This window comes from Eriocheir sinensis, chromosome 7, assembly GCF_024679095.1.
Source record: "Eriocheir sinensis breed Jianghai 21 chromosome 7, ASM2467909v1, whole genome shotgun sequence".
NCBI lineage: Eukaryota > Metazoa > Arthropoda > Malacostraca > Decapoda > Varunidae > Eriocheir > Eriocheir sinensis.
In genome coordinates, this window is record NC_066515.1 from 23732003 (window position 1) to 23749035 (window position 17033).

At 43.4% G+C, this 17033-nt stretch overlaps 2 protein-coding genes across 7 annotated transcripts in view; one reads left to right on the forward strand and one right to left on the reverse strand.

The window, feature by feature from the left end:
• The window catches only part of LOC126995123 (angiotensin-converting enzyme-like), a 65238-nt gene that overhangs the window by 26896 nt on the left and 21309 nt on the right, over window positions 1-17033 (forward strand). For 4 of the 6 annotated variants that reach the window (XM_050854408.1, XM_050854414.1, XM_050854402.1 and 1 more), the window contains one exon: window positions 13089-13145. The exons of the other annotated variants lie outside the window; for them this stretch is intronic. The gene's annotated coding sequence lies outside the window, so the exon portion shown is untranslated. The remainder of the gene's footprint in view (window positions 1-13088; window positions 13146-17033) is intronic. 6 annotated transcript variants of the gene reach the window in all.
• LOC126995142 (uncharacterized) lies at window positions 11697-16917 on the reverse strand. The gene is made up of 4 exons (XM_050854419.1): window positions 16729-16917; window positions 14249-14295; window positions 13575-13855; window positions 11697-12751 (listed from the first exon to the last, which is right to left on the reverse strand). Exons 2-4 carry the CDS (start codon window positions 14293-14295, stop codon window positions 12495-12497), a joined length of 585 nt encoding a protein of 194 aa, XP_050710376.1. The 5' UTR covers window positions 16729-16917; the 3' UTR covers window positions 11697-12494.

Sequence of the window (17033 nt, forward strand, 5' to 3'; positions counted from 1 at the left end):
GGCTCTGCACACAACCCATCCGTTTCCACGCCAACACACACACACACACACACAATGATTTGCTTTCGGTCATTCAGTAACCATTAAGAACATGAAAGCAGTAGCAACAGCAATGAAAACCACTAAAATCGATAGTAACAATAAACAACAGTAAAGTTAACAGTAAACTAAACAGCTGAGATAGCACGAACAAATGACATAATATAATTCATCCAGATAAATAATAATAGCAACAAAGATCATAGTAACAGCAATAACAATACATCAGTAATATCAATAGAAAGTACTACTACTATCGCTATTACCACCATCACAACTACTACTACTACTACTACTATTACTGCTGCTACAAGGTTCATAAAGCTAATTCACTAATGCTTCACCATCGGAGCTCAAAGTGTTTATCGCATTAATTTCTTATCTACTATGATTTGCTGCCCTTTTTACGATATAGGATTTGAACATGACAGAGTAAAGCATGAGAAGTTGACTAATCTCCGGGTGGGAAAGGTGTAATTCTCTCTCTCTCTCTCTCTCTCTCTCTCTCTCTCTCTCTCTCTCTCTCTCTCTCTCTCTCTCTCTCTCAGGCTAGGGACAGACATAAAGGTTTCGATCACTTATCTACTGTAAGGGATCTTCATCAATACATAGATAGGAGTCAGTTGGAGTTTTGTAGTTGGGTGTGAAAATTTTCCGCCCTTTGGTTGTCTTCAATGGGCGGTGGCAGTATGTGTAGTGTGATTTGGTCATGATGATAAACTTGTTGGCATTGGGTGTAGTTGCACTTGTAGGTTCAGGAAGGGTTATGCTCTTGATATGCCGTGGTAGGATGAAGCACACTAACATCAGATAGGGGTGGAGAATGCAGGGACAGTATTATCTAGCAGGGAAATAGTAATGACTTTGGATGATTTTATGGTGATTTTGTGCTTTGCTTCTAGGTGGTAACTTCATTCCCTGCGTGAGTTTGGTTGCGCGTGAATATGCTCCCGCCTTTAGAGTTTCCATCAATGGCTGCTTGAATAATGAATCGTGAAGTCTTCTTGGAATGGATGCCTTTGTTTAATGTTCCTATGTGGTGGCGGTTTTCCTTAGTGGGTTTAAGATTTGTTTTTGTTACACTATTTTAGCATTTTGTTTAGTATTACATGATCATAGTAAACAGTTTGTCTTTTTTTTTAGGTGCACAAGAGCAGGCACTGAGAGAGAGAGAGAGAGAGAGAGAGAGAGAGAGAGAGAGAGTTCCTGCTATGCCCTCGAAGTAGGGTGCTTGCTTATGTTAACTGTGTGTGTGTGTGTGTGTATGTGTGTGTGTTCTGGTGAAGTGGTACAGCGCCACACACACACACACACACCCCGCACTAACCAAGGGCAGGGATAAATCTTGGCCAAGTCCTTGTTCACAATCCCAACCCCGCCGCTGGTTTTAATTCCTCCTCTTCAATACTTCTCTGTCCGTACATTGTGATTTCCCATCCCTCCACACACACACACACACACACACACACACACACACACACACACACACACTACACCTTGCATTCCTCCCTGCAAGGAAATCTATAATGTTCGCTTGTATGAGTTATAGTATATATGTCTGGAAGTGGTCTTGCGCCCCCCCTCTCTCTCTCTCTCTCTCTCTCTCTCTCTCTCTCTCTCTCTCACACACACACACACACACACACACACACACGACTCGTTTCCTTTTCACCACCACCACTTCTACTACTACTACTACTACTACTACTACTGTTATCATCACACCTCCACTTTGACCACCACCACCACCACCTTTTCATTACCAGATCGACAACCTGTCATCATCAAGTCCTTCCACAAGCACTACAACTAGCCACCACCACCATCGTCACTACCACCACCACCACCACCACCACCTTGCTCATTGTCAACAGCCCTCACTCTTTTGCAAGCAGCTAATCAATATAACCTTGTCTACCTACCTGCCTGCCTGCCCAGTGTGTCGAGGTGGCGTGAGGTGGCATGACTGTGTATACTCGTAGTTCATGATACACTGTCTCGGCAACCTTCCTTTTTTTCCCTCAATGGAATTCTTGATCAGACAGAAGTGGAAACAAAAATGTGTTGAACTAGGTCATGAGTCAGTGCACCGGTGTCAGCAGTAAAGAGCGATAGTAATAAGACAAAGTATAAGCAATAGCATTATAGTAGGATGTCCATTTTTGGTGATCAATTGGTACTGGTAAAGTTTCACCAATTTCAAAATCCCGAAAATTGTGTTATTAATTTACGTTCCGATGTCTGAGTAAAGACGTATAGCAACTCCTTGTATTTTGTTAGGTTTGGTTAAGTTTAGGGGATCTTCAAACACATGATAGCCACCACCTTATGGTATAAGTCAACAAAGAATGACCTCTATTTATATAGAAAGTCTCATTAGTAAGGAAGCTTATATGAAATTTATTATTATAGACCCATATTAACTGTTCTGGGTTTTGTTATGTTACGTTAGGTTAAGTTTAGGGTATCTGCAAGCACATGAGCCAGCACCTTATGGTATAAATCAACAAATAATGACCTCACTTTGTTATATAGAAAGTCTCATTAGTAAGGAAGCTTATATGAATTTTCTTATTAAAGACCCATATTAACTGTTCTGGGTTTTGTTATGTTACGTTAGGTTAAGTTTAGGGTATCTGCAAACACATGAGCCAGCACCTTATGGTATAAATCAACAAATAATGACCTCACTTTTTTGTATAGGAAGTCTCATTAATAAGGAAGCATGTATGAATTTTCTGAGTCAAGAGGTTTTATTAAGGATAACCGGAGGGCGGCATGTGCCTCAGTAGGCGACAGTTAAACAATCCTGCCTGCGCCACCACCGGGCTAAGGGACATTCACTAACAGCCCCTAAAACTTCCCAACTCTCTCTCTCTCTCTCTCTCTCTCTCTCTCTCTCTCTCTCTCTCTCTCTCTCATGCATACCATTTGTTCGCTGTGGTGTTGTCCCAAATGTTGTACGGCATTTCCTCGTATTCTTTTCTCGTTTGCAAGTCATTATAATTTCCTTTTTTTACTATTTTTAATGTCTGCGTGCGTACGTGCGTGCCAGCCTTCACGGGTATTTGAGTGTGGGTGTGTAGGAGTGTGTGGGGGATTGTGCGTGCGTGGGTGGGTGTGTCCTTAGTGCTTCTCCCTGCAATTTATAATGTCGTCAACATGCTTCATTTCCTTCTTTTCCCTCTTTCCCATTTCAAGTCTTCTTTCCTTATTTGCCCGACGCCCTCAGACTTCCTTGGTGTTGCGCGATATCCTGCAGGGGCTGCCGCCTTCCTGTTGCTTGTATCGGATATTCGCTTGCATGTCTGTTCTACATCGATAGCCGTCTGCGTGACTACAAAATCATCCCTCCTGTTACTTTAGGTGGTAGTAGGGTACTCGTGTGGTGGGGAAGCAAGCCTTGTAGAGTGGTGAAGTGCCGGTGTTTGACTCAGCACACACACACACACACACACACACACACACACACACACACACACACACACACACACACACACACACACACACACTACCACCACCACCACCACCACCTTCAATTAATGACCTTCTACGTTATTTGGACCATTGTCAGAATAATGTCCATGTAAAATAAGTGTGTGTGTGTGTGTGTGTGTGTGTGTGAGTGTGTGTGTGTGTGTGTGTATGTGTTGAACGATGTTGGCATGCATGTTAAAAATAAATAAAACCATGAAGTTGTTTAGATTTAGTTGGTTCGTTAAGAAAGGAAAGAGTGATAAAATGGAGTGATTCTGACCTACATGAAAAAAAAAAAACATGAAAACCCTAACACACACACACACACACACACACACACACACACACACAGACAAATTCTCAGAAACAGTCAGGTGATACGCGCTGAACCGCCGCTGTTTTTAAGGCCGGGACTGGGACGCGATACCGGCCGCTTCCAGGAACAACAGATAAGGGTTGGGTGGCCGGGGGAGGCGGGGAGGGGGATTAGGGGGGCAGGAAGTTGTGCGAGTCTTCATCAGGAAAGACCAGTGAAAATGCACCTAACAGAACATTGTAGAGGGGAATATACTCGGTTTTCCTGTTTAATATTTTCCTTTTCCATCATTTTCTTGTATCACAGCTGAGGACATGAAGTTGTGCGTGTCTTTATTGGGGAAAAGCGAAGAAAATTTATCTAACTCTAGTTATATCGACGAGGCATTGTTGATATTTCCTTTATATTATTTTTGTATTGTTTAATAGTGACCATACCGCCATGCTTACGATAGTACGTGACACATTATATAATTGCCTCCACCTCTGCTATTGTGTATACCTCATAGTGTTAGTTTTGTTAGTTGTATCAGTGAACAGGTGGATAGATTAGTGATGAGGTGATGAAGAGAGTATGCAATTGTGGTGTCCTCTCTCCTGCCTCCATCTCGCCTTTCTCAGTATTCCTCCATCGCTTCCACTTCTTCCCTCCTCTCTTCCCGCTCACCCTATCTTCCAATCCTCCATCCTCCTCCCTCCCAGCCCCCCACTCCCTCTATCAGTTCCCTCACCCTCTCCCTCCCCCTCCCCATCACTCCTCCCTGTACCCCGCCTCTCCCCTCTCCGTCTTCACTGCGTCACCGTGTACTTGAGCGAGGAGATGCACACTAACTGGTAGATTGTTACAGCTTGATAAGGTTTCGGTGTGGACTAAACTAACACGTAATTATAGGAATGTCTCAGGTATTATTCAGCCTCGCTTGCAAAACACCCGAGTTAAAAGGTTTACCTGTAGGATACTTTTTTGTAGGGAGTCAGGCTGTAGGGATTCGGGTCATACGCTCGGGGGGGGAGGGGGGGTTGTCTCTCCCTTGTCTTTCCTAACCCACGTCGCCCTCACTAGGGATAACGGGGTCGATTTCTGGATACCGTGCCACATGCCCGTGTAGCACTTCAATCCATGGGGGCATAAGACGGGGGGCGCAATGCCTCGCTCACCCTATATGACGCCCTACGACACATTAACGTGTTTTAAAATCAAGGAACGGCAGTGGTCAGGATACATATGTAGAAGAGAACAATTGATGGACAAAAAGAGTGACGACTGTGAACTAAAAGACGTGGTAAGATCGAGGAGGATGCCGTTCAGAAGGTGGCGTGCTTGAATCAGGAAGTCCTCGGAAAGTTTACTTCGAAATTAGAAATGAGAGGCACAACGAAGCCGAATGACAACGCTTGGAAGAGAGGGCCGTGTTACAAGTCAAAGTTTCGGGTCCCTACAAAGGTCAGTTTATGGGCCATACTACAAGTCCAATCCGAGAAATTTCGGGTCCCTACAGAGTTCGGGATGAATAACTCTGTAGGGACCCGAAACTTCTTGAATTGGACTTGTAGTATGGCCCCTAAACTGTCCTCTGTAGGGACCCGAAACTTCTTGAATTGGAATTGTAGTATGGCCCCTAAACCGACCTTTGTAGGGACCTGAAACTTCTTGGGTTTGACTTGTAATACAGCCCTTAAACCGACCTTTGTAGGGACCCGAAACTTCTTGGATTGGACTTGTAATACAGCCCCTAAACCGACCTTTGTAGGGACCCGAAACTTCTTGGGTTTGACTTGTAATACGGCCCAGAGGCGGATGTCCGATAGTGAATGTTTAAAAGAATGCGGGAAATTATTGTATTGAAGTGATTTACTAATGGACGGGATAAAAGGCTCCTGGCAGCGTGAGGCTCGTTGGTGAGAGGGTTGAGGGGACAGGAGATTTGTATTATAGGAATCTGCAAAACATACTCCTACATTAAAGAGAGGCCGCAGGATAACTGTCCAGTGAAGCACACTGGAGAACGAAGAGCTTTTTTTTTTTTTTTTTTCAATAGTTCCAGCAGCGTCGGCATCAGGAATAAAGAAACATCGATTAATGGCGATGGGAAAAGTGCGGATGAATAAAAGAACAGACAAACACACACACACACACACACACACACACACACACACACACACACACACACACACACACACACACACACACACACACGCATGATATGAATTTATGTGCACACACACGTTATCCATGTGGTAGGGGATGTGGTGCAACAGTTCAGTGGTGTTTCTTGCTCTGGAAAACGCAGTGTGCAAGATCACGTTAACAGGAGGGCGGCAGCATGAGAGTGCAAGGAGTATGTACAAAGTTGAGGCAGTATACAACAATTATTATCTCAGAATAGTCATCTTAATCATGAGTTAAGGTGAAAATAGTGAGGTGAGGTAGTTTACGATTTATTTATATATTTATTTATTTTTATGTGCTGCCTATGACGCCGATTGGCTTTCTTGGGGGGTCTTCTGGACGACCCCAACCCGTTTGTGGCGCAGGCGAATTTTATTTATAGTAGCTTCCGTGATTTATGACGCTTGTTTGGTCCATGCTCCCCACCCTGTTTCTCCACTTGAACGAAGTCGCTGAAGTTCGGGTCTGTTGAAGATCTGGGCAGCGCGTGGGTGATGGCCCGCCACTCGGTGATGGTTATAAATTGTCATCTTGCACCGGAGGGACTCGGACTCACCACACACACACACACACACACACACACACACACACACACACACACACACACACACACACACACACACACACACACACTCCGTAGCGCAACTGGTTAGAGCGCTGCGCTGCAAGGCTTCACAGCCTGACAGGGCGGCAGTTCGGCCCTCTCAGGCTTGATTCTTTCCGTTGACTTGGAATGGTTACTGTCCCCTCTTGAGTAAGGGGGATGGGGTGTGTGGTGTGTGAGGTCCTGGCAGTACCCATAGATCGACTATATAAGAGCACTTGCTCATGTCGGGAGGGTACCTGCTGGCGATTACGAGTCCAACCAGTGATCAGGCCGTGGTGATTGATTACACACATGTTCCGGGAAGCGGAAGATAACATTATTATCGTAGTCTCGGCGTTAACCTTGCTGGTCACCCACATAATCACGAACCACACACACACACACACACACACACACACACACACACACACACACACACACACACACACACACACACGGCCCGGTAGCTCAGTGGATAGAGCGTCTGCCTCACAACCAGAAGGACCGGAGTTTGATTCCCCGGCCGGATGAAGATAAGTTGGGTTTATCTTCTTTCACGTGTAGCCCCTGTTCACCTAGCAGTGAGTAGGTACGCGACGTAAGGCGAGGAGTTGTGACCTCGTTGTCGCGGTGTGTTGTGTGTGAGTGGTCTCAGTCCTACCCAAAGATCGGTACTATGAGCTCTGTACTCTTCCGTAGGGGAACGGCTGGCTGTCTCGAGAGAGACCCGCAGCAGACCAAGAGGTGAATTACACACACACACACACACACACACACACACACACACACACACACACACACACACACACACACACATACACACACACACACACTTTTGTGTATTTTCAGCCTTATGGCTGCCTACAAATGAATAAACCATTTATTATTATTATTATTATTACATCCCTCAAACACGGGATTAGTGTCAAGATAAAAAGTATGCATATATACACTTAGAAATGCATGTGGATGTCAGTGACGTGTGTACTCCTAACGAAGGAACAATGTACTCTTCTGAATTATGGAGTTCCTTGGCATATTCCATGACAATCTCATATTATTGTAATAATAATAATGATAATAATAATAATAAGAAGAACACAAAGGAAGAACAAACAACAGCAGACCTATTGGTCCTTACGAGGTTGTTTGTGACAAGCTACACTAACTATCTAATCAAAGGTGGAAGATGAAGGACAGCAAAGACGAAGGCTCCTCCCCACCCCCCCATCCCTCCAGCCAAAGCTGGCCGGAAAGGAAAAAGAACCATGCAGCATGGAAAAACTGCATGGAATTTATGTAGGAAAGAGGAAAGAACTACCATTACTGCTACCACTAACCGGGCGATAAAAGCGGACAAGGACACCAGTATTCGAAAGAACTTAACGTTATTACGACAATGAGTAATATATAAGTTGCTGGTTGGATTCAAAACACTTGTCTAATCTATTCTTGAAGGCCGTAACTGTTGTACTATCAACGACATCACAAGGTAGAGAGTTCCAAACATTAACAACTCGATTGAAGAAGAAGTGTTTAGCTTCGTGCGACGAGAATCTTTTACCACTTATCTTCAAATTGTGATTTCTTCTTGTTCTATTTGATCGATCAATTGTAAAGTAATCTTCCGCATTAATATCACTGAATCCTTTAAACATTTTAAACACTTCTATTAGATCGCCTCGCATTCTTCGTTTTGATAGGCTGAATAAATTTACTTCTTTAAGCCTTTGTTCATATGACAAATTTCTCAACCTAGGAATCATCTTTGTTACTCTTCGTTGGACCCGTTCCAACTTTTCTATGTCTTTTCTGTAGTAGGGAGACCAAAACTGTACACAGTACTCTAGACGGGGTCGAACCAACGAATTATACAGTTTTAATATTACTTTTTCCGATTTATTATTAAAGACTCGTCCGATGAAGCCAACCAATTTGTTTGCAGTTTTAACTACCTCTGAACAATGCTTACCGGGCTTTAAATCGCTTGATATAGTGATTCCAAGATCCTTTTCTTTACTTACTGCAGAAAGTTGTTGGCCATTCATTACGTACCGAACGCGATTGTTATTTTTTCCGATGTGCAACACTTTACATTTGTCAACGTTAAATTTCATTTGCCATTGATTGGCCCAACGTGCAAGTCGATCTATATCTGATTGTAAAGCTTCTTCGTCGAGTATCGCAGTTACTTTACTAGCAATTTTTGTGTCATCAGCAAATTTTGATACTTTGCAAGTGAGCCCATTAGTAATGATAAAAATAAATACTGATCATAATAATGATAACATTTATGTATAATAATGACACTAGCACAGACTTCTACTACTACTACTACTACTACTACTACTACTATTTCTACTTTTAATATTTCTACTATTTATGTTGTTATTAATAAAATTATTGTGTAATATTATTTTACTTCTCATATATGATTATTATAATTGTTTTCTTCTTCTTCTTCTTATTATTATTATTATTTATTTTGTTATCATTGGAATTCTTATGCTTATGCTTATCCTTCCCCTTTATTATTGTCGTTATTATTATAGCTTCAATATTATTTTTTTTCATTGCTAGTCATCATTTCTTCACGTCCAGCAACAGGACAGTCGGCCGTAAAAGCTGCACGTGCACCGTACTCTACAGGTAACGATGTTGACTCAGTGGCAGCAGGCGTAGTGCCACCACTCCACCGTCACCATTATCATCACCATTATCACCACCATTACCATCATCATTATCATCATTATCATTTTCACCGTGATCTACAAAAGTGTGTGTGTGTGTGTGTGTGTGTGTGTGTGTGTGTGTGTGTGTGTGTGTTCCTGTGTGTCGCAGGGCAAGCAAGCGTCGAGTCACGTCGCGTCAAGCCCTGCAATGTTCCGCCGTGCCCTCCGCTGCAGCATGATCTTCATCCTGCTGGTGCGTCCGGCTGTCCCGCCGCCAGACATGCTCCAGCGGCGGCGATTCCAGGTGGTCCAAGGCCTCACGCATCCTGGGGGGGGGGAAAAGAGAGAGAGAGAGAGAGAGAGAGAGAGAGAGAGAGAGAGAGAGAGAGAGAGAGAGAGAGAGAGAGAAATGGCAAGTGGGGAATATGTCAGTTACACCTTCTGAAGACACAGACAGGAAGGAAGTGACATAATGGAAGCATTGGAAAAAAAAAGGGACACTCAAACCTCACGACAAAAGAACATAAGAACGCATAAAAGATAAATTCATGCAAGAGAGAAAAAAAAAAGTGCTTGTCGCTAGGTTCCAGGAAGGTGCCAGGGAACTGACGGGGCGGGGGGTGGGGGTGGGGGGGCTTTGCGGGAAGAAGACGGAAGTTAGTGTCACAATGAACGGCGGGGGGAGGGTGGGCGGGTTGGGGGGCGGGGGGGAGCTGATGTAAGGAGGGAGGAGGCGTTATGTCATGATTTCCCGGAGATGGTGTGACGAGCTGCCGAAATTAGCAATGAGCAGCATCACCCACTGATAGACGTGTGTGTGTGTGTGTGTGTGTGTGTGTGTGTGTGTGTGTGTGTGTGTAGATCTTATCATTGGTACTGCTACACCAATATTTCTGGATGATAAGCTGTTGAAAAAAATATATCTAGTAATGGTATTGAAGGTGTAACTAAGGAGACAATTTTTTAGTATAAACTGTCTATAACTGTGTGTGTGTGTGTGTGTGTGTGTGTGTGTGTGTGTGTGTGTGTGTGTGTGTGTGTGTAGCTGTTATCATTTTATCACAGCGGAAATGCCGAGTAAGGAAGAAACAGAGACGGGGACAAAGATTTATATTCACCTAAACTTTCGGTGATAATTGGTTTCATATCTCACGCACTTCCCTTTTCCTCCAGTAATATAATGTCACACTAATCTATGTATCACTGGACGGCTTTAAAATCATCACATCTTCAGTAATACAAACATGGCAACACAAATTTTGAAACCGTTGTGCTTTTCTGTGTCGTGGCATCATTTCTCGTAAGGGATGACGGCGTTAGGACCAAGTCACCTCTGCACCCGGAACTGATCTCACTTCTGACATGCTCTTTTTTCTATGATCGGGAGCTTCGTTTAGCGAGCTCATTTGCGGCTGATTTTGTTTCTTGCCTTTGAGGTTCCTCCCTCGCTGTAAAAAAATAATTCTTGTTTGTTCAGAAGGTTAGAAGGTGACATTTTTTGCGTATAAACTGTCTGGAACTTTGTGTGTGTTTGTGTGTGTGTGTGTGTGTGTGTGTGTGTGTCTTCGAGGCTCCTCCCCCCTTCTCAGGATCATCAGAAGCCACTACCTCAGCGCTGGTGTCTTGTTGTGTCGCCTTACAGAGATGACCTTTGACCCCTCTCCGTGTGCCCTCTTCCTCTTTTCATGTTTTCACTGGTCATTATGTTTCGTCCATTCTCTTTATTGTCTCGTGTATTCCTTTTCTTTTTTCTTTTTATTTAGATTTTCACTGTCTTCCTTTCTCCCTTTTATTTCCATCTTCGTTCCCTTTCTTTTTATTATTTTCACTTTTTACTCATTTCTTTCTCCCTCTTCTCCACTAAAGTTTCCATCTTACTTTCTCTCTCCCATTCCCTCCTCGTTTTCTTCCTCTGATTTTACCTTGTTCTGTTTCCTCCATTCTTCTCTATATCGCATCCATTTCTTCCTTTCTCTCTTCCACTCCCTTTTCGTTCTCTTTTTACTCAATTCACTCTATACTTTTTACCTCAGTCAGATTTTCTCCACTTTATCGTATCCATTTATTTATTTCTTCCATTCCCTCTTCGTTCTCTTCCTCTGCCTATTTTTACTCGATTCACTCTATACCTTTTACCTCGGTCAGATTTCTCCACTCTCCTTCCTCTTTACCTTTTCTCTGTCTTTCTTTCTCTCTTCCATTCCCTCTTCGTTCTTTTCCTCTGCTTATGTTTTCACGGCTCATTCTGCTTCCTTCACTTTCCTTTATCGTCTCCATGTCTTCCTTTCTTTCTTCCATTCCCTCTTCGACTCTCCCCCTGTTTGTTCTCTTTCTCTTTAAATTTTCACGTTTCACCATGTCGTCGAAGGTCTTCCAGATTGTTTCCTTGGCACATACATAAATAAAAATTATGATTGGGAAAAGTTTAAAGAAATGCTTAAATTTTCGTTTTATTGATAAAAATCAATACAAAATCTCTAAGTATGTCTACATTTATAGACTTACACAAGATAATAATATTGATAACGAACTCAGTAATTTTGCTAAATATGTATTTGTTTTATTTTGGATACATAACTTGATAGTGCATATAAAAGTTGATCTCGTTAATATTTAAAAAAATACTGTAATATATGATTTGTCAAAATGAACTTTAAAAGTATTCCTGGCTAATAAATTGATTGGTTTGATGAACTCTTGAAAAAATGAGAAAACGAATGATGGGTGCAATCTTGAATACTATAACGAAAAACTGAGTGAAACTAACACTAAAGCTTTACGACATTTCTAGCACGCGGGAACCTCCCCCCCCTCCCCCCCGGCACAGCCACGCTAACACAGTAACAGTTGTGTAGTAACAGCCCCATAGCACCGCGCTCTGCCCACGCCTGCCGCAGGACGCCGAGGATCATCCTCACCTCCGCGACTCAACGGGCACACGCGCACACCCTCCCATGAAGGCACTGCCGGTCTTAGTCTAATGATTATTGTCAACTTTGTATGTGGAGCCGTCCTTGTGTTTCGTGGGGTTCCTTCTGGCGGATTCCATAGGCGTCTTAATGATAATATAGTGTAAGAGGAGAGAGAAAGGTGTGTGTGTGTGTGTGCTTTGAGGGGTGAGAGATCAAGACAAGGGGAGGTGTTTATCTTGCACGATTGTCCACCCCCCCCTGAGAGAGAGAGAGAGAGAGAGAGAGAGAGAGAGAGAGAGAGAGAGAGAGAGAGAGAGAGAGAGTCACTTTTGCCAGTCTGATTTATATGTGAAATAGGAGTCAGTGAGTCTATCGGCAGTGAGTCTATCAGTGTCCCTTTGGTGGCGGGGGAAGGGGGCCTCCTCGCCACGCCCCTGCTGCTGCCCGCGCTGGCGTTGGGCGGCGCGGGCTCGAAGGGACCTTCGCCCGGACCTTCGCCCGCCCTCTGGAGGCTGGCGGTTGTTGGGAGAGGGAAGTCTGACCCCCCCGGCCCTCTGCTCCATGCCAAGGCGGGGGTGACCTGCAGAGAGAAGGCGTGGAGTGTTAATCCTTTTTATCGTGACATTGTTGTTATTATTATTATTATTATTATTATTATTATTATTATTAGTAGTAGTAGTAGTAGTAGTAGTAGTAATGTGTATTTTCTTATTTTTATATATTAACATCACCACCACCAATAAGAACACCATCAACAATAAAAACAACAGCAACAACAATAACACTCACGCACAGCAAGCACACAGTCTTAATACGTTATAACTGAAACAGCAGATCTTTTTTTCGTTGCAAAATATGAGCTACAACTTTGCATCAGTTTTTCATGTTTGAGATAGATGATTTTAATTTCTTCGCAGATCATCATTGAACACTGGGGCAAGAAAACTATGAAACATCAAGCAGCAACTTTTTCCGTGAGTGTGGTTATTATTATTATTATTATTATTATTATTATTATTAGTGGTAGTAATCTTGTTGTTGGTGTTTATGTTGCTGTTCCTGCTGTTGCTTTTGTGTTATTAGTATTAGTATCATCACCGTTACTGTTTTTGTTATTTCTTTTATCACTACTTCTGTCATCATAGTCATCACAACCATTATAAGTATCATGTCACATTGTTCACTACCACCACCATCACCTTCAACAATAACAACAGCAGTAACAACAACAACAACAGGAGCAGTGATTAGCGGTTTTTTTTTTTCAGTATTGTTTCCTTTTTATTCTTATTTTTGTCCTTGAACTGCTTCCTCTATTAAAAAAAAAAACCAATCACCCCACAATTCATTCCCCACACATTTGCTCCTCAAAAAACTACCAACAAGCCTCATCTCAGCCTCACCTTGGAAGTAGGGCGGCTGCAACAGGTGTGGCGATGAGCTCTCTGCCATAGTTACAGGGGTCTGAGGCCGGTATCTTCCTGTGTCTCTCGCCCCAGTCACGTTAGGGTGCTGGCTGGGTATCGAGTGACCAGTAGGGTAGTATGGGTCATAATCTTGAACTCGGTCATGAGAGACAGTCGGTGGGTTATTGCTCAGGTACAATTGTGAACGGTGTTGTGGAGAGTAAACGGGAACGATGTCATCATCCGTGTTGATTTCTGGGGAGAAGGTAATAGCGGTCCTGCAATGGAGAAGAAGGCATAACATTGATAGACAGATATGTATGTATGTAGGTAGGTAGGCCATGACTAAGAAAGAGATAAATGGATAGGCCTGACTGTGATAGATTGATAGGCAGGTCGTGGATGAAATAGGTTGATGAATAGATTGGTCGTGACTGAGATAGATAAATATTAAGAGATGGAAATGAAAAAAAAATCGAACTATAAAAAAATGTAACTTACGCTGCTGCTTTGACTAAGAAAGAGATAAATGGATAGGCCTGACTGTGATAGATTGATAGGCAGGTCGTGGATGAAATAGGTTGATGAATAGATTGGTCGTGACTGAGATAGATAAATATTAAGAGATGGAAATGAAAAAAAAAATCGAACTAAAAAAAAACGTAACTTACGCTGCTGCTGTGTCCGGGTAATAATCGTCTTGTGTGTTTTCGTCCATCTAAAGGAAAAAACAAAAGAAAAAAAATAATAGGGAGATCATAGGGAGAACAGCAATTAACCCACACACCTCAAACACCTTTCTCTACATTGGCCTTGGAATTCCTCTGACTGATTATTCGTTCATGCCATCATTTATTTTTATTTTTTTTAGCCTGTTGCCAGTAAAGAAAATCGATGGCACTGTTATTTCGTGGAAGCGCTCCCTGCTTCTCTGTATCATGACTGTGACACAAGGACAAGACTTCCGTATATAGGAGTTGTGGGCATTTCCAGGAGTAGTTTTATGACTCTGGTTGTAGTTTACTCTATTTAGGAGTAGAGTAAGTAGCGTTTTATTTTTATTTTTTTATTTTTTTTAACGCCCTTGCACTGTCTCCTCTGCTGTAAAAAAAAAAAAAATCACCCTTCTGTACCATGAACTTGAAGAAACACTCACTAGAACCCGACTGACCCCTTCTTTGACCTTTAGAAATAGATGTGAGAACCGAAAGTGTCTTATAATATCGATCAAGGTCTTCTCACACGCCTGCTCCTCTCAAATCAACTACTTCCAATGCCAGAAAAGGAGATTAGTCGAGTTCAAAAGTGTTTTCTACGGGTCATGGAAGCTACAGAAAATGGTCAAACTGTCACCAGGGCCATAATACAACCGATGAAACTACCCAGAAATCCTATACGAAAGCCTTGGGTGTGCTTGGGCGCCGAGATGTTCAAGGATATGGCCCTGAGAGTTCCATGGCAGTGTGTGTGGAGGGACGAAGGCAAAGGTGTCCTCCGCGTCACTCATCACTCACTTTCCACTCTTGATGAATATTGCCTATTAGCTGTTCTTTCCTTGACCTCCGTTGATGCCACTGGACTCTTGGGACTCCTGTGCACCCTGCGGGCCAGCGTGGGGGCGTACAACACACAAGGGAGAGGCCTCTGGTCCGCACGGCCTGGATGGGGTGTCGACGGTCAGGGGGAGACGGGAGATAAACAAAACATGGCGGCGGGGAATTGCAGACCCAGCGTAATGGCGGTTCCTCACCAAGGTTTAAAGGGAGGGTCAATGTTGCAGCACGGGATTTGCAACGGGGCGAGGTGTGGCAGTGATCCCTTTTGTGGCAGGTGTGTGTGTTCGTGAAAACTCGCTGTCATTTCTCTGCTAAAAAAAGGGAAAAAACAAACAATCGGCAGTGTTGTCTTTTGTAAGAGGTGTACGGATATGTTCGTGAAAATCCTCCGCTACCTTTTTTTTTCTAAATTGGTCGGGGAAATGTGGCACTGTTGCTTCTGGTGGCAGCTATGTATGTTGGCGAGGATTCCCCGCTGTCTTTTCTTTGCTAAAATGGGGGAAAATTCGCCATTGTGGCCCTTTGTGGCAGGTTATTTGTTCGTGGAGATTCCCCGCTATGTTTTCTTCGCTAAATTTTGAAAAAGAATGCGTCCATTAATGTGCCAAGAAAATTTCGAAGCGATCTTCAAAAAAATTTTTTTTTTTCAATCAAGCTTATGTTTTCAGATAAAAGCCATGTCCTAAAGAGTTCGAATTCCATAAGCTTAAGATTCTCGGGTAGTGTTTGATCACTTAGTGCTGCTCACTCATTCCGTGAGGAGCGTCGCAACTCTATTATTCCAAGTTGATTAACTCCGCGCAGCAGAGAATGTTCCTTGTCGCTGAGGAGTCACGAATGGGCGGAAGAGTCTTGAGCTGAAGGGGGTGAAAAACTATATCTTATTTTTGGTGGTGGCGTTGAAGGTCAAGAGAATATTGTCATGAACAATATATCCTTAAAATGTTTCCTTTCTTCACAGAAGTCTTTTTTTTCCCCATCGCCTGTAGCGCCAGTGCACGCCAGTGACTATGAATGATTATTCGTATTCGGTATTATTGACGGAATCACTGTTATGTTTTATCTTCAACGGGTGTCCCTTTCATAAGGTATAATTATTCAACACCTGTGCCTGTCACCTGCCTGCCCTCACCTCATGCCTCTACCGCTCCTCTCACTTTGTAGCCACCGAAATGAAAAGAGTTGGCGTTCCATGTTCTTTAGCTGTCGCTTAAGAACGACCCTCGCCAACATCAATATGTTAGCACCAAGCCATCGCTCGTGTGTTTCGGAAGGGTCACTGTCACGTAATCATCACCTGAAATTAAACTCGCAATTTTCCCCACCAATGTTTTTCGTTTCCACTCAAGGTGTTCCTGTGACAAAGATCTGAATTTCATCTCGGCACACGATTATTATACACAAGTTTCATTCGTGATACAAACAAACGTTTTTAGAAACGTTTTTGCTTGAACGTTTCTAGTCAAAACAACTAAATCAATAGAAAATCATAAATGGGATAGCAACTAATGTGTCACTTATTGCTAACCATCAAGTCCCCGGTATGGAGCAGCGACACCCCTTCCCATCATACTATGTCACTGCTTCTGTCTTACCGTGCTGGTGATGAGGACGCCGAGTGGTGAGCTACACACAGTATCTAGCTTAGCGACCGACTGATGTGAGGCAGGGCAGGGCTATCTGCCTCCCACACGTATGCCGCCAGTTGCCAGCTACCGCCGCTCGCATCGCCCGCCACACTGCCTGCGCTGCTCCCCGCTTCTGACTGTGCCTCTCTCTTCCTTGCGGGTTATTTTTATACTCTATCCTCTCGGACTTCCCCTGTTATTTTACGGTGGAGTCTTTGTCCGTCCTTCTTTTCCCAAGCGATGGCAAGTCGTGGAACTCAGTCAGGATGTGA

Bases quoted from the DNA above. Each gene is read 5' to 3' on its own strand.
- LOC126995142 (XM_050854419.1), bottom strand. From the start codon at position 14,295: ATGGACGAAAACACACAAGACGATTATTACCCGGACACAGCAGCAGC. The intron at 13,856-14,248 runs GTAAGTTACGTT...TCTCCATTGCAG, and splicing joins TACCCGGACACAGCAGCAGC to GACCGCTATTACCTTCTCCC. The intron at 12,752-13,574 runs GTGAGGCTGAGA...TTCTCTCTGCAG, and splicing joins GCAGCCGCCCTACTTCCAAG to GTCACCCCCGCCTTGGCATG.